Source organism: Limtongia smithiae, assembly GCF_038497785.1.
Source record: "Limtongia smithiae strain NRRL Y-17922 unplaced genomic scaffold V1518scaffold_1, whole genome shotgun sequence".
NCBI classification, from domain to species: Eukaryota; Fungi; Ascomycota; class Lipomycetes; order Lipomycetales; family Lipomycetaceae; genus Limtongia; species Limtongia smithiae.
Window position 1 is genome coordinate 991,531 of NW_027117622.1, and position 20,190 is coordinate 1,011,720.

Genomic DNA, 20,190 nt, shown 5'->3' on the forward strand with positions numbered 1-20,190 from the left:
GATCACGTGAATCCAAAATTTCTAGGCTCTCGTCACGAAGAGACCACAGAGCACTCGACCAACATCTCCGAGATCTGCAAACTAGCAATGGAAGGCGACCTCTTTGCCGTGTTTGCAGAACCTGCATCAGCACGCCCGATACCGCCGCGCCGGTTACCGCCTGCAGTCCCTTCCACGGCGCCGAAGAGGTCTAAGGGCAAGAAGAAGCGCCATCGCGAGACCGGCGACGATGGAGATGAAGTCGAGGAGAAGCCGGGCGCTATAGTATCGGTTGTCGACAACAGCGACGCAGAGGATGACGATGAAGATGATGAGGCCGACGATGAAGTAAATCGCAAACGGCAGAAAACTAGAGACAACTTGGCCGCCTCTGAGGTTGCGGAGCCTGTTGTCGCAGACTCTTTCGAGCAAGAAGCTTCACGCGAAGTCGTCGCCTCCGGCGGCCTGCAAGGTGGCACTTCGACTATTACCACTGACGAGGATGGCAAAGTCAAGCTTAGCCACCAAGTTAGGCATCAGGTAGCACTGCCTCCTAGCTATAATTACATTTCATTGTCCGAGCACAAACCTCCAGCAGTTCCTGCCCGAACATACCCGTTCGCACTCGACCCATTCCAGGCGAACGCCATTGCCTCGATTCAACGCAATGAGTCTGTTTTAGTTTCAGCGCATACTAGCGCCGGTAAGACTGTCGTTGCAGAGTACGCTATCGCTCAGAGTTTGCGCGACAAGCAGCGTGTTATCTACACCTCACCAATTAAGGCACTCAGTAACCAGAAGTACCGAGAATTGCTTAGTGAATTTGGCGACGTCGGACTGATGACCGGTGATGTCACGATCAACCAGACCGCCAGTTGTCTCGTCATGACCACAGAGATTTTGCGATCAATGCTCTATCGCGGCTCTGAAGTCATGCGCGAGGTCGCCTGGGTTATTTTCGACGAGATTCATTACATGCGCGATGCTGAGCGTGGCGTGGTCTGGGAAGAGACTATTATTTTACTTCCTGACAAGGTCCGCTACGTTTTTCTGTCCGCTACCATCCCTAATGCCATGCAGTTCGCCGAATGGATTTGCAAAATCCATGAGCAGCCATGTCACGTCGTCTACACCGACTTCAGACCAACTCCGCTGCAGCATTATCTTTTCCCCGCAGGTGGCGACGGTATTCATCTTGTCGTTGATGAAAAGGGCGTATTCCGGGAGGACAGTTTCCAGAAGGCGATGGGTCAAATCTCTGAAAAATCGCAAGAGGACCAGCAGAAAAAAGCAGCTGGTACCGGTGGTCGCAGAATGAGAGGAGGTAAAAAGGAACCGGCCGGTCCGTCGGATATTTACAAGATCGTCAAAATGATTATGGTCAAACAATACAATCCGGTAATTGTTTTCAGTTTTAGCAAGCGGGAATGTGAGAGCTTGGCTTTGCAGATGAGCAAGCTTGATTCCAATGACGGTACTGAGAAGGAAATGGTCACGAAAGTTTTCAGCAATGCCATCAGCCAGCTCTCGGACGACGACAAAGAGCTTCCTCAGATCAAGCATATTTTGCCGTTACTACGACGCGGTATCGGCATTCATCACAGTGGTCTTTTGCCTATCTTGAAGGAAGTAATTGAAATCTTATTCCAGGAGGGTCTCATCAAAGTTCTTTTTGCGACGGAAACCTTCTCCATCGGGTTGAACATGCCGGCCAAGACTGTTGTCTTCACAAACGTTCGTAAGTGGGACGGTAAAGTTTTTAGATGGGTTTCCGGCGGCGAGTATATTCAGATGTCTGGACGTGCAGGTCGTCGCGGTCTCGATGACCGTGGTATCGTTATTCTTATGATTGACGAAAAAATGGAGCCAGATGTTGCAAAGGGCATGGTGAAAGGACAGGCTGATCGTCTTGACTCGGCGTTTCATCTCAGCTACAACATGATTCTTAATCTCATGCGAGTTGAAGGAATCTCACCGGAATATATGCTCGAGCGCTGCTTTTTTCAGTTTCAGAACACTGCGCAGATCCCATCACTGGAAACAGAGCTTTCCTCGCTCAATTCAAGATACGATGCCATGCATATCGAAAACGAAGATGATGTTGCCGATTACTACGAGGTCAAAGGACAGCTTGCACAATATATGCAGGATCTGCGTCATGTCGTTACTCATCCGTCGGTAGCAATCCCGTTCTTATCTGCCGGCAGACTTGTTAAGGTAGAGTTTGACGGACAAAAGTTTGGGTGGGGTGCTGTTGTGTCATACTCGAAACGAGCTCTCAAAAAGGTATTGCCGCTCCATGATTTGTTTTGACTTTCTGGACATACAGGCTAACTTGGGATAGCCAAACTCCACGTACGAGCCACATCACTCCTATATCATTGATGTCGCCGTGAATGTCGCCAAAGCTTCTCCTCAGCCTCCCTATAAGTTTGGTAGTCTTCCGGGCGGGCTCATTCCTGCTTCTTCGCCTACAGACAGCAGGTTAGAAATAATCCCGATCACGCTGGCAAGCATCGAAGCTATTTCAAATCTGCGTATCCATGTTGGTAAAGATATAAGATCTGCACCTCAGAAGGAGCACATGGCGAAGTCAATACGTGAAGTGGAGAAGCGATTTCCGAATGGTATCACACTTTTGGACCCTGTGGCTAACATGAAGATCTCTGACGAATCATTCACTACATTACTGAAGAAGATTGAGACTTTGAGCAGCAAGCTTAATGCCAACCCGTTGTCCGCCTCTTCGAAAATTGATGATCTCTACAAAGAATACACTACGAAGATTGATTTGCAGACAGATATACGTGCTATGCAAAGCCGCATCGAAAAGGCACACTCAATTATGCAGCTAGACGAGCTAAAGCATCGCAAGCGAGTTCTGCGACGCCTTGGTTTCATCAGCGAAAACGATATTATCCAGGTTAAAGGTCGTGTCGCATGCGAGATTAGCAGCGGCGATGAGTTGATGCTCACGGAAATGATTTTCAACGGTGTATTTAATGATTTGACGTCAGAGCAGTGTGCTGCCCTGCTTAGTTGCTTCGTTTTTCAAGAGAAGACCAAAGAAGTGCCCAAGCTTCCTGCTGAACTCGCGAAACCGCTTCGAGTGCTTAAGGAGACTGCGCGACGAATTGCTCAAGTTACGAAGGAAAGCAAACTGGACATTTCGGAAGACACTTACGTAGAGTCGTTCAAGTCGGAGCTCATGGATGTTGTGTACACTTGGGCGCAGGGAGGATCTTTCGCGCAGATCTGCAAAATGACCGACGTCTATGAAGGCAGCTTGATCCGCATGTTTAAACGATTGGAGGAGTTGCTGCGGCAACTCGTCATGGCCGCAAAGGTTATCGGGAACGAAGAGCTAGAGAAGAAGATGGAAGATGCGATGGAGAAGGTAAGGAGAGACCTTGTCGCAGCTGGCTCTCTGTATTTGTAAGATATGCGAGACTATAAAAGTGTTTTCATTTATGTACATGAGTATGTATGATGTCAATTTCAGATGTGCTGGCGTATCGGTTAAACGGTCAGTCTATCTTGGTATTCGAATTATTTGGATTTAGAACTCTATCATACGTAGTCGCTCTTTCAGAACGCTAATAGTTCTGTCCAAGAAATTGTCCTTCAGATTTGCGTCGTTTAATGGTCTAAGATTGTCGACTTGGAATGCGTAGCCATCCTCGGCGAACTCTTCGATATGCGTACAACCCTCGGGTATCAGATCCCACTTCTCGACCATCTCCTGGCCTACAGTCAAGCAGCCCAGCACATAGCACCACAAACGCGCCGCGTCTGTATGCTTATATCCCCCACCACCGAGCAACAAAACTGGTTGGGAGTGACCCCATTTCGTCGCAATCTTTATAATTGCATCACCTAGCCCTTTCCATGACAAATTCCACTCTTTCGTCGGATCCCTTGCAAGCCCATCCGCACCACACTGCACGACGACAGCATCAGGTTGAAATCGCTCGTACGCGTCCATCGCGACTTCATCGAGTACCCGCATAAGTGAGGCGTCAGTGAGACCCTGCCGCATGCCCACGTTGACCGCGTAGCCCTGGCCACGCCCCTTACCTGCGAATTTGGTGGAGCCGGTGCCGGGGAAGAATCCGCGGTCGTGACGATGAACGGAGAAGGTAAGGACCTGCCGAGAGTGCGAAAACGCTGCTTCGACGCCATCGCCGTGGTGCATGTCGAGATCTATGTACATGATTTTGCCGTATGTTCGGCGTAACCTGTGAAGTTTAGTACTTGCTGTCATCATGATAGTTACGACGCGGGACCATGCGTACTCTAGTATGCCCAACACGATGTCGTTCACGTAGCAGAACCCAGAGCAGCGAGATTTTCCTGCATGATGGCGTCCGCCATGCCAGTTCACGGCAATTCGCCTTCGTGTTTTCGTTGGCATTGGAATTTCGGTCGAAGGCGAAGACGAACGCGCCATGGATGGACTTGTAGCGAGGTACCGCGCACACGCTATCGTGGTTCCCGCTACTGCCTGAATATATTTGTCCATATCACTAAATGGCGGACAGTCAAATTCCAGACCGTAGCGTTTGTTTAAATTTTGTTGGTGTTGTTCCGATGACCGCTGTGTGATGTACCCGGTAAGGTCATCGTTGCCGTTGCCGCTGCCGCTACTGCTACTATTGGCGTCACGACCGTCGTCGTCTCTCTCTGATGCAGATTCTTCAAGCTCCTCATTGTCACGAAGTAAAAATGAGACAAACCCCTCGTCGTGGTACTCCACTAGCTCTTCCTTTTGCGCAAAACTGGGCTTGATGATATCGCAACATTCGTGCACGGCGACAAGCCGAAGAATCAAGTCATCAACAATGGCAGCGCGGTCAATGTTCGACGGTAACAAACTGCAAAGGCGCGTATACTCTGGACTGTACGCATATCCGACTTGCAGAGACGAGGCGGAAGACGACGGCGGCGGCATTAGAGGGAGTTTTACGTTGCAGTGTACACATGTTAGGTGCAGTGCGCACGCGCAGGCATGCGACTATGATATACAAAATAGCGTGGAAGCCATACGCATGCGGATACCCACCACTAGCACCGTAGGACCCGACCCATCAATCCTTGACGCCATTCCCCCCTGAGTTATACCGGTCGCTGTCGAGTCGTTAGAGTTTTGACTTTATCGTCCTGGTTAGCCGAAGTGCTGTTCTAAACCGTGTCTCGTCACTCGCCTCTCTTACGTTATCCATACAAACGTATCACTCTGTTGACCGACTTGTCTTCTGCTGCACGCGTAGCAGATTTCCTGGTTTTGATCACTTCGATACTTGATCAACGGCAGTGACATAACCTCCTACACGACCTTTACGTACTTGCATTTCCAAGTGTCAATTGGCCGAAAGTCCGAACTGCAGTTTGAGATTATACCAGCAGGAGTAGCACAGTACTCTGCCACTATTGTCTGTAGTTAACGTCCTGGGTCGCATCTTCAAAGGTATTACACATATGTCGTCCAACGAGTCCAAGCATGATCATCTCGTCTTTCTGGGCTTTTGTGAAAGCGTGAACGCTCGTGTCTGACTTCGCACGATTGCGAATATAAGTTGACGGTAACCATGTCGCAAACGGTTCAAAACTGGCGGAGCGATGGGTCGGTCGCAATTTGCGGGACTAGTGGTGAACCGCGGAGTAAGTCGCAAAATGGGTGCTCTCAAAAGTAAGGCACCAGTGCCAATTCAGTTGGGAAGGCATGCGAGTGTTTGTGCACCCAGAGTACGGTGGCTCACAGTTACGCCGCAGACGATTAATATTGGGTATAGAACGCAGCAGTGCTGACTTGGTTAATTGAGACTGAGCCACATCGCGCGGTCGCTTGTTTTGTACGCAAGTTCGCCGCCAGCCAAGCGACATAGTGGCCTGCCATCTGACTTCGAGATCTATGATTTAATAAGTGGTTTATCGCTTCGAAGCAGAATCATCATTTGCCATGACAATGTGCTACTTGAATCCGCTTCTGAGTATTTGAATTGCAGAGATATTCGCGGACTTTTGAAGGCACACTTCGAGTAGAATCTGTTATACATACGAACTTCAGAACTACGCGCCTTTCAATATGAGCTTAATCGATTATGTTCTATCCGTTGATCATGTAACTGAGTGCATAAGCTGGCGTTGCGTTAGACACTCACTTTTGGATCAGTGCGATTGTCGAGCACGCTGGCGTATTGTGACTGCGCGCTGTAGATGAATGGGTGTATAAATACGTCCGCTATCGCAGGCTGATGTCAGCACTTGCTGTTTCACACACTTCTGATTATATTAACACATCATCTTTATGTTTCGATATCGTTACTGCGCGGTTCTTCACTGTAGCGGAATGAGCAATGGAGCATGATAAGTTGATGCCGCGTCAGCACAATTAAGTAGTGGCAATAACTGAATTAGATTTGTATACTGTACAGAGATACATACATATGACAACTGCTGGGCAGCTGTAGAGTCACGTGAGAGTATAGACACCTCGCAACACAAGAGAGATATAGATTAGCAAGCAAATTGACCAAAGACACCGGCAACAAAAACTCCCTATATCAGCACAACAAAGACAATTAAGATGAGAACTCGTTATATGATGAATTAAACGGCGCTGGGTGACACGTGCGTGCGCCATACTTTTTCGAGCTCTTCGGAAGCCTGAGCTTGCTGAAGAGTAAGACCAATACCTTCCGCCCAGCCGCCGCCGTACCACACTCTGCCGCAGCGACACTCTGTACCGCGCTCGTCGCCAATCACCCAGCGAATGTCAGCGGCGCCGTCGGCCTCGAGCCACGCATTGATATCCTCGAGTTTCTCAATCCAGGTCTGCATGGTCGGAGTAAGCGGCTGCGTGAACCGCGCGATTGTGATGTGTGCGGAGGGGTATGTGTATCTGCAGTTCACGGTGACGCCGGCGTAGGTTTGCACAATGTCATGCAGGTCGCTGCGGTAGTGGTGGTATGTGTACCAATCGACATATTCGTCCACTGCGCCATTGGCAGCGGACTGGGAAGAAGTCACCTCAGGAAGAAAGCTCAGCGCGAGAGCGTTTTGGTCGAAGCTGAGAATAGGCTTGACAAGAACCGGAGCCGGTCGAGGGCCAAGGAGAGTGTCGAGATATGGTTTCATCTTGCGGGCGGCCTCGACGACGACATCGACACCGGCAGAATGCACAACTTCAAGAGAGGTCATGTGGAGACAGTTAGACGGCATCAGCCAAATAGCGGGATCGGCCTCGCGCAGCCGTTCCTGCACCTGCTGTACCAGCCCGGTGACCTGAGCGGTAGGACGGCACCAAAGAGAGACGCAATTGCGGGGGTCGAACTCTGGGGGCTCATGCTCGATCTCGAGCCCAATCAAAATAGGGTCCGGCTTGACGGCGCCGGCAGCAAGGAGTGTCGCGCGACTGTTCGCGTTGCGCGTGCGGCGGTGCTCGTCGTATGCCCTCGCGAGCGCAGCAGGGTCGTTATGCTGGTGAATGAACTCGTCGTAGGCATTTCGCGGCGCGGCAGTGGCTTTGCGGAGTGCCGGCACAGTGGAGATGACCGAGGATGCCGGCGAGAGCATTGGTGAGGAGGAGCGGGAGGTGTGGAGTGACTCGGCAGAGCTGGATGCGGGCGATGCGGGTCGCGAGACGGGGGGCGCGGCAGAGGCGCAGCAGGAGGTCTCGCAGGAAGGAGCGGCGTGCTCGCAGAGAGCCATGCCGAGTGGGAAACGAGGGACTGGCAAACGGGCGCGGAGACGGCGATGGCGAGGAAGGAGGAGGATAACGCAGCTGCGGCCGCTGCTGCAGCAGCAGCAGCGCGTGACGAGTCTGTGCGGCTGTGGCGCGGCAGCGGCAGGCGCAGCCTGCCAGCGGGACGACGCGCGGCGCGTGCGTGCTGCAGTGCGCTGGATCCGCGGAACCGCGCTGCAGACGCTGACCCAGAATTGCTTGTTCTTCGGCGCAGTTCCCGCCAGGGCCACGAACACAAGCAGGTCAGAGCAGGTCAGAGATGCGCAGCAGGAAGCATCACGGATTATGCTGGGTCGGGTCAGGCTGCGCCGTCTCGTCGTCGCGCCGCGCCACGCGACCCTTGCCACGACTCCGTACGGCGGCGCAGCTGCGTACAAACCGCCCGCAAACAAGCTCACACGTGCCTCATAGAGGCTTCTGCAGGGCCGTCCCTGCATGCACAATACAACGTCTACTAAAGGTATGGCTACTAGCTCCAGGCTGCTCAGGAAACTCCTGTACTTCTTTGTATAACTAGTCATTTCTGCGCCATACACAGACATCTATCTCGACGCCGTCGTTCGAAATGCCGACCTGCTGCTGCGGCATGCAGCAGTCTAAATCATTCACGCTCATCGAAAGTCCACAGTCGTACGGCCCACAACCTGGCCCTTGAACGTCGACTCCGCCCGCAATGCATCACCACCCTCCAGCCACATGCTAACCTCAAATTCAATATCGTACAAGTCCTGTCCATGCTGTCCATGTCTGCGATTGAATAACGCCGAATCCACCGACGTCAGATCCATGGTAAGAGTGCCCAGCGGGAAAATACCGTCACGCGTCACGTATTCCGGGCAAGTGTCTTGGTCGCAATAGTACAAAGCATCTTCAAATCGCGGATGCGCGTGCATGTCTATTTGTCGCCGAAGATGCACCGTGATCGGCCGTCCGACCTCTAAGCGCTGGCCCTTTGAGATGAAGACTTGCTTTGTGTACCTGCAGCGGTCTGTGCCGTCGAGTCCAGGGATTCTATACTCCGCAGGGTGGCGGTTTGGAACAAACAAATCCACAGTCTCCAGCATGTAATGCCGCCGCGCTCTGCGGGCAGTGACAACGCGATCGAAAATACCCGTCGTAACAGCTCCCTGAACGATTGCTGCCACAGAGTCCGGCGGACGCACCAGCTTTGTGCAATACTTCGGAGGAATCTGGTTCTTGATGTAGTCGAACAAGTACTGCGACGCGCCAAAACCGCCAACTAGCAGAATTGCCTCGATCTGCTTTCGGTTCTTTTCGACCAAATTGATCTGTTCCTTGACAAGGTGCACGATAAGTTCGACGGCCTGCCTGAACGCAGACACGATCTCTTCGTTCGTGAACAGCATCCGTCCCTCGATCACATCGGCCTCCTCACACTCAATCTCCATGCCGAGCTCAATCAGCCAGTCTTTGCCCGGCTTGTTAGCAAAGCCCTTCTTGATCCGATTATCGAAGTCCGCAATGCATCGCTCGTAGCACTTCTGCTTCACCTTTTGCGCGTCAGGTCCAGCAAGCGGCAGCCTGTTGATCTTCTCAAACGCAAGCGCAGAAAATTCCTCCACCACCCGAGTTGCTCCACACGCGTCACCTGTCGGCACGGTGCATTCCCGTACCGCAAACGGCGATGTGTCCTCGATTTCGTAGGTCACCAAGTCGACTGTACCACCTCCACAGTCGACAATCAAAAAAACATCGCCTGTAGTTAGCTCTAATTGGCAATACTTTGCGCAATATATAGCCGCCGCTTCGGGCTCCGTGATCAATTTGAGTCGCCTGTCATTCATGTCAGGCACAAACCCGGCCTTCACAGCCGCCTGTCTCGTCAAGTTCTTTCCTGCATCATTCCACATCGCAGGCACTGTCACAAAGTAGTTGATGTTTTCCTTCTCGCGGGTATACACAGTTGCGAGTCGCTTGGACAGCTCTTTGTCGATTGCTTCGCGTAGCAATGTCAGATAGTCCGCGGCTACGTCGACGGCGGTCATGTTTGGTGGTAATTGTGGGAGATCTCGAGTTGAGATATACGAATTCGCGGTATCTGCTTGCAAGTGCATCTTGAACCAATGCGCCTAAACAATCTCAGCACCTGTAGACCGAGCACCCGTATACCAACCCACCGACCTTGAAAATTCCTGGCTTTAGATGTCCCGCACCGTTAAAACACTTGTCGGAGTCGAGAGCCCAGCCGACTACATTTCCGTTCTTGTCGTAGTACAGCACTGTTTCGATCTTGGCCTGTGTCATGTTGCCTTGGCCAATCCACTCAGTAATCGGATTCGGTTTCAAATCCTGCGCCTTATTTCCCGTCGCCCACACATCTAATTTAGCGTCAGTCCAAATCTCAAAGAAATCACAAGCAGGCGTGCATACACGCGACGCCACTGTACGTGGTTCCAAAGTCGATGCCAACAATCAGCATATTCTTCGGCGCCGTTTGTACTGGCACTGGCACTGGCGCCCGTGCCGGCGCCACATATTGCTGCGGTACATACGATGGCGCTGGCTCCACAGGCAGAGGGGTATCATGCGGTATCGGCGCTGTGTGTGTGTACGGCGGCGGCGGCGATGGGGTCACCGATGCCAGCTGCGCTGGCAAAATGCTGCTCTGCACGATGACAGGCTTTTTCCGCTGGAATAGCTTCTTCATTGTATTGTGTATATGTCGCAAATGGTGGTGACGGTCTTTTTTTCACGATGCTGAGTAAATTAGATGTAGCGTGAAGAGCCAGGGCGGATGGCGTACGCGCAACGCACCCCTTCTCCTTAGACTCGGAGAGCCGTCGACCCGTCTTCTCGAATCTGGCAACATTGACCTCTCACGCGACCGTGCGGCTCAAGTCACCACAGTTTAATATGTTTTGCACTCTATTTTATGCGATTACCCACAGTTTATGTCGCTTCTCGAGATTGTTTGCGTTAGCCCGTTGCAGCGCCCTTAACTCAATATGCCTACACTAGCCGCTTATAGACTAGCGCATTTAATGCAACTGGCGAGGCGCTCCATATGTAATTCTTAATTCTCCTGGCATCTATGCAGAAGCAGTTTGCGTGAAACCAAACACTGGTGTACTTAGGTTCAGGCTCCAAAGATTAGTTAGTTGGCTATAAAATACAAGCAATCATATATGTTCCGAACCGACAATCGTCGCGCATATTATTTGAAGTCTACCGTCGCCTGTCCGACGATCTGGTTTTTGAAAGTGCACTCCGCGCGCAACGCATCACCGTCTTCCAGCGACATGCTCACCTCAAACTCTATATCGTACATTTTCCGCCCGTCAGATCCTTCGACCATGCGGAATAGCGACTTATCCACCGACGAGAGATCCATATGCAACGTCGCCAGCGGAACTATGCCACTCATTGTCACAAACTCCGGGCACTTGTCTTGCTCACAGTAATACAACGAGTCCTTAAACACCGGGTTGCCGTTCACATCGATCTGGCGACGCAAGTGGACCGTTACTGGTTGACCGACTACTAGTTTCTGCCACTTTTCAATGAAGATCTTTCGCGTGCTTCGGCACCGGTCAACGCCATCATATCCTCGAAGACGGAACTCCTCCGGATGCCGACCGGGGACAAACAACTCCACTGTTTCAAGCATATAATGCCGGCGGGATTTCCGCGAGGTCACAACGCGGTCGAAGATTCCCGTCGTGACAGCGCCTTGAACAATTGCTGCAACCGAGTCAACTGGTCGGACCAATTTCTGCACATACTTTGGCGGGATATGCTCCTTGATGTAGTCGAACAAGTATTGAGACGCACCAAAACCACCGACCACCATTATAGCCTCGAGCTTCTTCTGTTGTGACTCGACTAAGTTGATTTGATCCTTCACTAGTTCCACGGTCCGTTCGACAACCTGGCTGAACGCTTGTGCGATCTCGTCACTTGTAAACGCCATCTGCCCATCAGTCACGCTGGCTTCTGGGCAGTCAAACTCCGATCCAAGCTCTATCAAGAAATCTCTTGGGTTCTTGTACTTAACACTCTTCTTTATCCGGTTGTCAAAATCTCGCAGGCATTTATCCAGGAACTTGGCCCGAAGTCTATTTCCGTCGGCATTGTCTAATGGTATTTTGCCGATCTTATCCAATGCGATTTGCTCAAAAGCCGCAAGAACCCGTGTGGCTCCGCATGCATCTCCTGTCGGTACGGTGCACTCCTTCACCGTAAACGGCAGAGTTTCCTCAACTTCGTACGCAACCAAATCAACAGTGCCGCCACCGCAGTCAACAATGAGGAACACATCGCTGGCCTGGAGAGAAAGCTGAGAGTACCGTGCACAATACACAGCCGCAGCCTCTGGCTCAGTGATCAGCTTCAATCGGCGGTCATTGATGTCATCCACAAACCCAGCGCGCACGGCGGCTTGTCGCGTCAAGTTCTTGCCGGCATCGTTCCAGATCGCGGGGACCGTGAGGAAATACCGAATGTTGTTCTTCTCGCGTTCGTACACACCCGACAGTCGCTTTAGTAGTTCGGCATCAATTGCCTTGTGTAGTAATGTAAGGTAGTCGGAGGCGACGTCAAGTGCGGTTTTGTTAGGCGGAAGCTTGGGAAGATCACCGGTATGGACGTACGTATTCACGCTGTCCGCCTGTAGGTGCATCTTGAACCACTCGGCCTATATCATACATTAGCGAACAAGACTTTGATGCCAAATAAGGCGAAAGTTACCTTGTAGATACCAGGCTTCAGTTTCCCCGCTCCGTTCATGCAATCGTCGGAGTCAAGCGACCAGCCAACGACATTTCCGTCGCTATCGTAGTACAGCACAGTCTCTATTTTCGACTGCGACATGTTTCCTTGGCCTATCCATTCACTGATGTTGTTTGGCTTTAGATTGTCTATATTTTGCCCAGTCGCCAACACGTCTAAAATCTCCATTAACACACTACCGTTGACAAGAGGTGCATGTAAAGACTTACATGCAACACCGCTGTAGGTTGTGCCAAAGTCAATGCCAACGATAAGCCGATCAGGCAGCACCGGAAGCTTTCGAGTAATAGCAACCGGCGCTGGTCTCGGCGCACTAGGTGCCACCATTTGCGGCGGGCGTGCGGTCGGACGAGTAGTAGGCAGCGCTATAGGCGGCGACCGCGGCGTGTACACAGGCGGAGCACCGGTTTGTTTGCCTTTCAGTCGACCCTTGAGATTATTGAAATTCATCGCGATACGATACTTGTGGCGGTGTCGAGGCGACGTGTGCTGTGGTGCGGTTCGGCGTGGAGAGCTAGTTCCGGACAATCTGGATGGTGCGCAGGTCGCTGTTGAATACGTACGTTCCTGAGCGGGCCGCACCATCGTACCAGAAAGCGGCTCCAACGCATGTTTACAAACCCCAATTGCCACCTAGACTCTTTAATCAACTGCTTGAAATCATATATATTCCACATCGCGCTCCGCTACGCCTCCCTCAGCGCAAACTGCGGTGAAATCACAAGCGTCGCATGCGTTGAAGGCATCCACATCCTCTTGAAGCGTAACTTTAAACCTTAATGCAGAACCCGCACAAACGCAACAACATCGCCGTAGCTGATCCGCATATTCCGCGCCTTCGCGACTGCAGGTCGAGACAAACTCGCGAGACCAAGTTCACAAAATTCAACCAGGTCCAGCCGACAGACCGACTCTACAGCGCTTGTCGCAGCGTATACCAGCCGAAGCGCCGCCAAGTCTCGCCAGTCGCGACCATGTCTGCACGGTTTATCCCTCGCTACTCCCGTCTTCGTCGACAGGGCAATTTCAAGCGGGTCGCGAACATGCCACGGCCAAAGTCGAGCGACCATCTTCCCGCCTTCATGGGCGAAGGCGCAAACGCTGAAGGACCCGAGATCAAGAATTTACTCTACAGACCGGGCGACTTGGTCAGTATTGGCATGATTGCTGTGGTGCTGTGTGTTTTGCTTTAATTACTAACGTTGTCGTGCTGCGTAGGTACAAGTCATCAAAGAGGGCCCCGACTACGGAAAAATCTCACAAATCTACGAGTCCGACAGCCGAGGCATCGCGATCGAGAACGCCGGTCGCGAAGTCACGACGGTACTTCCCAAGGTCTACTGGCGTGACGGCCAGTCACAATACGCCATCAACCACCGAGGATTTATGCACCCCAACGACGTGCGTCTCGTCACAACTATGCAGGGCGAGGATGGCGAGTTGGTCAAGGTTGCCGTCAACAAGCTCGTGCTTGGGGAGTACTACTGGGATGACCGGTATAAGCAGCGGTTACCGCGCAGATATGTCGTGAACTCACGTGGTCTCTCTATCCCGTGGCCGGATCCGCCAGCACCTGTGACGGAGGGGAACTACGCCACGTCCTACGACGTCGCGCGCGAGCGCACCTTCTATGTCACAGACGTGACCATCCCCCCAGTGCCGCCGATTGCTTTGGACTCGCTACGAAAGAAATTTTCTCGTAACCGGAAGCCAGATTTGACGGAGGACGAAATCATGAGACTGACGCCGCCAAAGATGCCGCTCAGTGAAGGCAAGAAAGCGTATCTTGTCGATCAGGCAGCAAAGGCTAGAGAAGCTTTGACGCGAGAAGAGTCGGGTGAAACCGCAGCGCTGCAAGAGCGTACTGCCAAGTTTTTGGCTGAGCGACTGGCGAAGTTCGATGCACAGCAGACAGCGTCTTCGTAATAATGAACGTATACCAATACTAAATAGCTTGTATATACACAATAATTTCATAGAAGTAACCAACCAATGATATGGCTATTACAGACACAGCTATAGAGTCTAGGAACTGTGCAAAAAAAACCAAGATATTCCGTTAATAGTGAAGATTCATATTTTGAACTCCTTGCGTCAGTTCTCCGGGACCATAAACACCTGCTGGGACTGACTGCTGTGAACTATTGTAAGGGTATTGGCTGTACACTTGTGGGGTAGGTCCATGATCTTGCGGCAGCGGCGGAACAATCAGAGGTCCATAGATCCTTGTGCGTTCCATGGAGCCATATCTGCCTGCACCCAATTGCACGTATAAATTCCAAGTCATAGAGTGGTCTGGTAAAATCTCGGCGATAGAGTAGTTACGCCGCCCGAGGAGTTTGCGGTTATCAAGAGGAGTCCCGTCCACGTCAGATGAGAAGAACTCAAGCATCTCCTCCCGAGTATCGGTCTTCGTGTGAATGCTCTGGCCATTGATCTCGGGCAGGTAGAGCTTGTCTTTGTTGTGAAGTAGTCGAATGACTGCACTGGGTGGAGGAACATTCGAAATAGCCGACGTGATAACTTGGTACATGAGCTCGTAATTTTCCGGCATATCAGGGTTGAAGAAACGGCCCATGCCGCAGCAGTGGACATCGCCAGAGACAAACGTAATCCGAATACCCCGATCCTTCGCAATACGCTGCAGGTTCCTAACGAAATATGTCCGCTCAGCCGAATGGTTCTCATGCGTCCAATGGTCAGCGAGATCATCAAGCAGGTCGACTTCTCCGAAGCCAGATACTAGCGAAGACATCATGCCGCTCTTTCCAAAAGCCTTCTTTGCGTTCTCAAAAGCATCTCTTGTCGCATCTCCAGCGCCAACCACTGCCGCCACTTTAGTCGTGGCTTTTCCGAGCATATTCCATGCGCCATTAACGGCGCGTTTGGTGTTTTTTACACCGCTGAGAACGTGCTCGACCATAGTCAACCGGGGATAGACAATTGGAACAGCAAGCATCAATACGATGTGCCGAATGCTGGTGGGTAAGGCCTCCATCCGTCTAAATAGCTCGCGATGTGTTGCCTCGCCAATGATGCTCTTCATCTCGCGCTCAGCTCGCGTGTCGGGTCCGACGACGGCGCACTCTGGACCCATGTACTTGATGAAATGCCAGCCTCGGCCAGTGACAGTAAAAAGATCCCACGGTTCAGCATGGGTGTGCAGAATATGCTCCGTTGTATGGTGCTGGAATAGCATGTAGAATTGGAAGGCGATGCGACCAATGTTGGTAAAGAGGTTGGACTTTTGCATGTAGTCGGGATATGATCCAAAACCGTCAAAAATGTCGTGGTCATCGATCTGAAACAGATTCGGGATTTGTGCAAGACAGTCCCGGATACCGGCACGATCAAAGTGGGAAGTATAGAAAAAGAAGTAGGCGAGATTCATGTCGTCCTCGAGACGCGGCGTCCATTCGTACCTTCTACGGTTCTCCTTGCCCTTCGTGTGTAGCCAGTCCTGAAGTGATGCAATCTCAGGCCACATGCGATCAGCATAGATCTGGTCGCCACCGCCAAGCATCGCATGTAAGCCGCCAACACGACGGTGCTGGGTGAGCACATCTTCCCAAAGATATCCGACACCCCCAAGCTCGCGACGCTCTTCTTCTTTGACCGAGAGCGAAAAATCGGCACACGAAAATGCCACAAAGCGCCAGCTTGTCTCACGAGCGCCGGCAACGAGAAACGGGTAGGTAAATGTAACACCAAGGTGTGTAATAGCATAAGTCCAGTACTGACCGCGATCGTCGGGGAGCTGCGTAAGCTGTAGATTGTATCTGAAGAAACGATAGTTTTGGAACTGGTAAATCAAGATAGGATCAATGGCTCGCATTTGCGCGAGGTCTTCAGTGGGGTGGATTTGAAAGTACGGAGCCGCTTCAGAGTCTATAACGAGCAGAACCGAACCGTACCAGATGCCCTTCTGGAGATCAATATTGCCATAGCGTAAATAAGGCCCGAAAAAAGTGCCGTTGGACGGAATTGTGTGGTAAGTCTGGCTGAGATTGACGACACCGTTCTTGCCGGGCTGTGCAAAGCCTGGGTCTGGGGTATGCGGTGTGGGTGTGCGACCAAGCGACGACGTAGAACTTGCGACAGCAGGGGGCTGCGAGGTGTTAAATGACGATGCCGAAGAAGGAGCCATGGTCGGTGGTTCAGGACACGGCGTGATGCCGGAGTTGTACGTCGAACTGGGAGGCCGTCGGGGTAGGGCCGGTCCTGGACCGTCACCGCCGTCAGCTGTGGCGACTTTAATGTCTCCGACAGGCGCAGAAGAAACGCTGTACTGCAGTGAGGGCGCGGAGTCCGTATGACTCGGGGGCATACCGCCCGTGCCGGCGCCATTACTAGCGGTATCAGCCATGGAATGGTAAGGCGGAGGACCCGCAGGCGGTGGAGCGTCGTGGTACTGCGGCGGATGCGCAGGGTCGTAGACGTTTTCTGGGGGCTGCCAGGACATGATGAGGAGCGGAAGGTATATAGACGAAAGGATCGCGTCAGTGCGAGCGACGGCGGCAACGTCACAGGGTTCGCGGTCTCGCGGAGAATTGCCGTGGGGCAGCTGAGCTACGAGAGTGTAGACGAGTGCGCCATCGCGACTGCGTCAAGGATCCCAGCTCTCACGGACTCCGCACGGCACAGGACACGCGGCCCCTCCCGGCACGTGGCACAACGCCGATCTGATCTGATCGGCAGCGCAGACCGACTTGTCGCCGCTGGTCTACCGCTACTCAGCAGCATGCATACTAGTTCTACTCGTCTGCCGCCACCACCAGAGCCGTCTTCGCAGGCATGCCCGGAAGACTGCTGATGTTGCAGCTGGCGGGACCGGTCCTTGCGTACACCGGCCCTGCAAACACTACACCATCAACACACTCTCCATCATAAGCAAACGCACAGACTATACGTAGATGTCCGCCATCCAGGCAGTGTGACTGCAGGTCAAACTCTCCGATATCGCACTCAGCCTCGTAGGCATCCACAAACGCAGCGCTAATTATTGCACAGCGTCACCAGGGAGAGCTGACCTGCACAGCCGCCCCGCGAGCGGCTCGCATCGTCATCGCAGTCGTAATCCCGCAATCCACTGGCCAGCCAGCTATCCTCTCGCCCGCAGCATGACGACAAGCCCCGCAGCGACCTCGCCATCTGGTGTAGCGTCTGTGCCGCCCTCGCTTCGGTCATACCGCGCTGACCAGCGTCGACCTACGCAGGCGTCGCGATCGATTCCCTCGCCAGCGTCGTCGCCGATATCAGGCGCGCGCCACCACGTAGCGTCGGCTTCCATCGATGCAACGACTGCGCGGCAGGTGCCATCGTCGCCGTCATCGCCGTCGCAAGCTGCAACTGCTGCGACTTCAAAGCTTGCGTCTGCTCGATTTGGGTCGCCGGGCAACTCATCACCTGTTCCGTCGCGACCGCCGCAGTTTCACCGGATGTCCACCGCGACCAGCATATCCACTCTCTCTGGCGGCGGTGGCGGTGGCGGAGGAACCAGCAGCGCGCCATACCCATCGTCATTGTCTCAACCATACACGTCAGACGGCCTTCAACTGACCAAGCGAACAACAGCAGCGTATTATCGCCAAAGCGATCTCACAGCCTATGCCGAGCAGCTCTCGTCCACCACCACCGCTCAAATTGCCCGTCCCGTCGTCGATCTGCACGACGCCATCTGGGCCGACCTAGACATCATGGACGATATTGAGAGTGTTTCTCAGGAAGTGAGCGACGAAGGCAATTTCTTTGGCGCAAGCCATGTCGCCGCACTTGCAGACCTGCAAGCAACCCAGATCGAGCTCGCCACCGCCATGGAGAACAATGAGGCCTCCATCGGCTCGATCGACCAATCAAAACTCTGGGATCTCAACAACCAAGCAGACGCCACATCATTAGACGATATCTCAACTGTATTTAGAGTCGTTAGTTTTGACTCTGTTCAACAAATCGTCGACAACGCCATGCTTAAACTCGACAAGGTCGTGGATACAATGAAAGTTCTCGAGAACCAGAGTAAAGATCTTTGGACAGAGAAGCAGGACCATGTTTAGCTCTGCATATCCTAGCTACATCTCATATTTATACAGTCAGACATACACAGTGCACCGTTCGCCGTACAGCTCGTCAGGTTTAGTGCAATACTATCAAAATTTATCGCACAACCGAAACTAATTATTCCATTCCGTTTTCGCCTCATTCTAAACCAAGCATGCCATCGTTTAGTTCTCAGCAGTCGCAGACTCTGCAAGCTCCACAACCTTGGGCGTAGAAGCTATTGACTCTGCTGTTTCATCAGCCTCCACAGTCTCTGTAGGCTTGAGCACTGGCGACGACTGCGCCGATGCGCCTTCCATCTCCCCATCGCTCGTCGACGCACCGCTGCCCTGCAGCGTTGCACGGTCCATTGAGCTCGAGCTCTTCTTGTGCATCCACTGCTTCATACCATTCAAAAACTCGGGAAGCCCGAGCAACACCTTGTTATCATCCGCTCCGTCATCATCATCTTCTATTTCACTTCCATCCGTGCCCGACACGTTCAAGCTCGCGTGCGCTGGCGACGACGAGCTCGCGCCGTTGTTAAGTCGTCGCCGCTTCCGCAGAAGGCCGCGCACAACTGATTGTCCTGTCGTGGTGCTTGCTGCATCGTCTTCTCCGTCACGCAGCCTACCCGTGTTGGTCAGGTACTTGTTTAACTCATGTTTCGTCGACGAGATGTTGTGTCTCAGAGATTCACGGAAATCCGCGATGTGTCGTCTGAAATCGATCTCGTTTTTCTTCAGCCAGGAAACATTCAGCTCTTGTCGCGTCACACCACGCGAAAAGTTGCGAATCAAATATTTGTCGTAATCCCGAATAATCTTCGTAATAATATACGAGGTGCTGATACCCTCTGTCCTCTGCGTCACCAAAAATTTACCCGCCTCCTTGATAGGCTGGTAAATATCATCCACTCCGTTGCCTCCAGCATACGGAATGTCGTCGTGCGCGACATAGTCAATTTTATGCTCCTCCAGAAATTCCGGGGTCACCTCCCACGGCGAGTTCTCGATGATCTCATCCACCCAGCGACAGTGCCGTAGAGTCTCGGCGCGCTGCCGGTCAGTCAATACTGTGAGTCCCTTCTTCCGGTGCGTAATTTCATCATTTGGAATACCGCATATCAGGTATACCTCTGGGAAGGCTTTCTTGGCCTGTTCCAATTGGCGCATATGTCTGCGTCGGTTAGGTTAGTCACGATCAAGCGCACTTTCTATTTCCCTTCCACGCATCCTTACCCTAAATGAAACAAATCAAAAACGCCGTCGGCGTATATCCTGACCGGTCTATTCGTCGGCGGCGCATTGATGCTATATCCAGTCGGCCTGTATTTTAGATACTCTTCGGTCTTGACCATTTCCTCGTTGGACGACGCGTGGATGTTATCGTTCTTGCTGATTTCGTTCACGGAGGTGATCGGCGCAGCGGGTTCGCCTCCATTCTGCGATATCTCCTCCGAGTCAACTTCCTCAAGCTTGCGCTTATTCGTCATCGCTTCACGTGTTCTCGTTACTAGAGTAACGCTGTCCGCGTTGTCGTCGAGCCGAACAGCTGAGATCCCAAGTCGGACAGCGGTGGTCGGATTTTCCCGAATATCGACCTGTGTCCACTAAGGTTTTCACTGCCGTCTGCTTTAGCTCTAGCGCCTGCCCTGGGCCAACCTTAACTGGTGCGCTGAC

At 52.5% G+C, this 20,190-nt stretch overlaps 9 protein-coding genes across 9 annotated transcripts; 3 read left to right on the plus strand and 6 right to left on the minus strand.

Annotated features, from left to right (window-relative positions):
* Window positions 1-46: 46 nt before the first annotated feature.
* On the plus strand, window positions 47-3,609 carry V1518DRAFT_409139 (rRNA-processing arch domain-containing protein). The gene is made up of 2 exons (XM_066902292.1): window positions 47-2,265; window positions 2,324-3,609. Exons 1-2 carry the CDS (start codon window positions 88-90, stop codon window positions 3,416-3,418), a joined length of 3,273 nt encoding a protein of 1,090 aa, XP_066762037.1. The 5' UTR covers window positions 47-87; the 3' UTR covers window positions 3,419-3,609.
* Window positions 3,423-5,009, minus strand: V1518DRAFT_409141 (Arginase/deacetylase). The gene is made up of 2 exons (XM_066902293.1): window positions 4,275-5,009; window positions 3,423-4,217 (listed from the first exon to the last, which is right to left on the minus strand). The coding sequence occupies exons 1-2, from the start codon at window positions 4,928-4,930 to the stop codon at window positions 3,539-3,541; spliced, it is 1,335 nt and encodes a 444-aa protein (XP_066762038.1). The 5' UTR covers window positions 4,931-5,009; the 3' UTR covers window positions 3,423-3,538.
* A 1,579-nt stretch (window positions 5,010-6,588) lies between these two features.
* On the minus strand, window positions 6,589-7,554 carry V1518DRAFT_436246 (RNA ligase/cyclic nucleotide phosphodiesterase; the record flags this gene model as incomplete). The annotated part of the gene is made up of 1 exon (XM_066906281.1): window positions 6,589-7,554. One exon carries the CDS (start codon window positions 7,552-7,554, stop codon window positions 6,589-6,591), a length of 966 nt encoding a protein of 321 aa, XP_066762039.1.
* Window positions 7,555-8,129: 575 nt separating this feature from the next.
* V1518DRAFT_389589 (uncharacterized protein) lies at window positions 8,130-10,582 on the minus strand. The gene is made up of 3 exons (XM_066901738.1): window positions 10,115-10,582; window positions 9,866-10,062; window positions 8,130-9,813 (listed from the first exon to the last, which is right to left on the minus strand). The coding sequence occupies exons 1-3, from the start codon at window positions 10,389-10,391 to the stop codon at window positions 8,335-8,337; spliced, it is 1,953 nt and encodes a 650-aa protein (XP_066762040.1). The 5' UTR covers window positions 10,392-10,582; the 3' UTR covers window positions 8,130-8,334.
* Window positions 10,583-10,604: 22 nt separating this feature from the next.
* On the minus strand, window positions 10,605-13,201 carry V1518DRAFT_409146 (uncharacterized protein). The gene is made up of 3 exons (XM_066902294.1): window positions 12,682-13,201; window positions 12,431-12,627; window positions 10,605-12,377 (listed from the first exon to the last, which is right to left on the minus strand). The coding sequence occupies exons 1-3, from the start codon at window positions 13,055-13,057 to the stop codon at window positions 10,899-10,901; spliced, it is 2,052 nt and encodes a 683-aa protein (XP_066762041.1). The 5' UTR covers window positions 13,058-13,201; the 3' UTR covers window positions 10,605-10,898.
* A 112-nt stretch (window positions 13,202-13,313) lies between these two features.
* Window positions 13,314-14,487, plus strand: V1518DRAFT_409148 (uncharacterized protein). The gene is made up of 2 exons (XM_066902295.1): window positions 13,314-13,620; window positions 13,691-14,487. Exons 1-2 carry the CDS (start codon window positions 13,447-13,449, stop codon window positions 14,396-14,398), a joined length of 882 nt encoding a protein of 293 aa, XP_066762042.1. The 5' UTR covers window positions 13,314-13,446; the 3' UTR covers window positions 14,399-14,487.
* On the minus strand, window positions 14,422-17,092 carry V1518DRAFT_409150 (uncharacterized protein). The gene has a single exon (XM_066902296.1). The coding sequence runs from the start codon at window positions 16,932-16,934 to the stop codon at window positions 14,532-14,534; it is 2,403 nt and encodes an 800-aa protein (XP_066762043.1). The 5' UTR covers window positions 16,935-17,092; the 3' UTR covers window positions 14,422-14,531.
* Window positions 17,093-17,403: 311 nt separating this feature from the next.
* On the plus strand, window positions 17,404-18,696 carry V1518DRAFT_409151 (uncharacterized protein). Its single transcript, XM_066902297.1, has one exon. It carries the CDS (start codon window positions 17,593-17,595, stop codon window positions 18,523-18,525), a length of 933 nt encoding a protein of 310 aa, XP_066762044.1. The 5' UTR covers window positions 17,404-17,592; the 3' UTR covers window positions 18,526-18,696.
* A 510-nt stretch (window positions 18,697-19,206) lies between these two features.
* Window positions 19,207-20,003, minus strand: V1518DRAFT_369300 (uncharacterized protein; the record flags this gene model as incomplete). The annotated part of the gene is made up of 2 exons (XM_066901265.1): window positions 19,207-19,687; window positions 19,750-20,003. Coding segments are annotated over 2 exons (735 nt in total), but the record flags the coding sequence as incomplete, so codon positions are not given.
* Window positions 20,004-20,190: the final 187 nt, after the last annotated feature.

Bases quoted from the DNA above. Each gene is read 5' to 3' on its own strand.
- V1518DRAFT_409139 (XM_066902292.1), top strand. From the start codon at position 88: ATGGAAGGCGACCTCTTTGCCGTGTTTGCAGAACCTGCATCAGCACGC. The intron at 2,266-2,323 runs GTATTGCCGCTC...AACTTGGGATAG, and splicing joins CGAAACGAGCTCTCAAAAAG to CCAAACTCCACGTACGAGCC.
- V1518DRAFT_409141 (XM_066902293.1), bottom strand. From the start codon at position 4,930: ATGCCGCCGCCGTCGTCTTCCGCCTCGTCTCTGCAAGTCGGATATGCG. The intron at 4,218-4,274 runs GTACGCATGGTC...TAAACTTCACAG, and splicing joins ATCGTGTTGGGCATACTAGA to GTTACGCCGAACATACGGCA.
- V1518DRAFT_389589 (XM_066901738.1), bottom strand. From the start codon at position 10,391: ATGAAGAAGCTATTCCAGCGGAAAAAGCCTGTCATCGTGCAGAGCAGC. The intron at 10,063-10,114 runs GTATGCACGCCT...ACGCTAAATTAG, and splicing joins CACGTACAGTGGCGTCGCGT to ATGTGTGGGCGACGGGAAAT. The intron at 9,814-9,865 runs GTCGGTGGGTTG...GAGATTGTTTAG, and splicing joins TAAAGCCAGGAATTTTCAAG to GCGCATTGGTTCAAGATGCA.
- V1518DRAFT_409146 (XM_066902294.1), bottom strand. From the start codon at position 13,057: ATGGTGCGGCCCGCTCAGGAACGTACGTATTCAACAGCGACCTGCGCA. The intron at 12,628-12,681 runs GTAAGTCTTTAC...TGGAGATTTTAG, and splicing joins AACCTACAGCGGTGTTGCAT to ACGTGTTGGCGACTGGGCAA. The intron at 12,378-12,430 runs GTAACTTTCGCC...TGTATGATATAG, and splicing joins TGAAGCCTGGTATCTACAAG to GCCGAGTGGTTCAAGATGCA.
- V1518DRAFT_409148 (XM_066902295.1), top strand. From the start codon at position 13,447: ATGTCTGCACGGTTTATCCCTCGCTACTCCCGTCTTCGTCGACAGGGC. The intron at 13,621-13,690 runs GTCAGTATTGGC...CGTGCTGCGTAG, and splicing joins TCTACAGACCGGGCGACTTG to GTACAAGTCATCAAAGAGGG.
- V1518DRAFT_409150 (XM_066902296.1), bottom strand. From the start codon at position 16,934: ATGTCCTGGCAGCCCCCAGAAAACGTCTACGACCCTGCGCATCCGCCG.
- V1518DRAFT_409151 (XM_066902297.1), top strand. From the start codon at position 17,593: ATGACGACAAGCCCCGCAGCGACCTCGCCATCTGGTGTAGCGTCTGTG.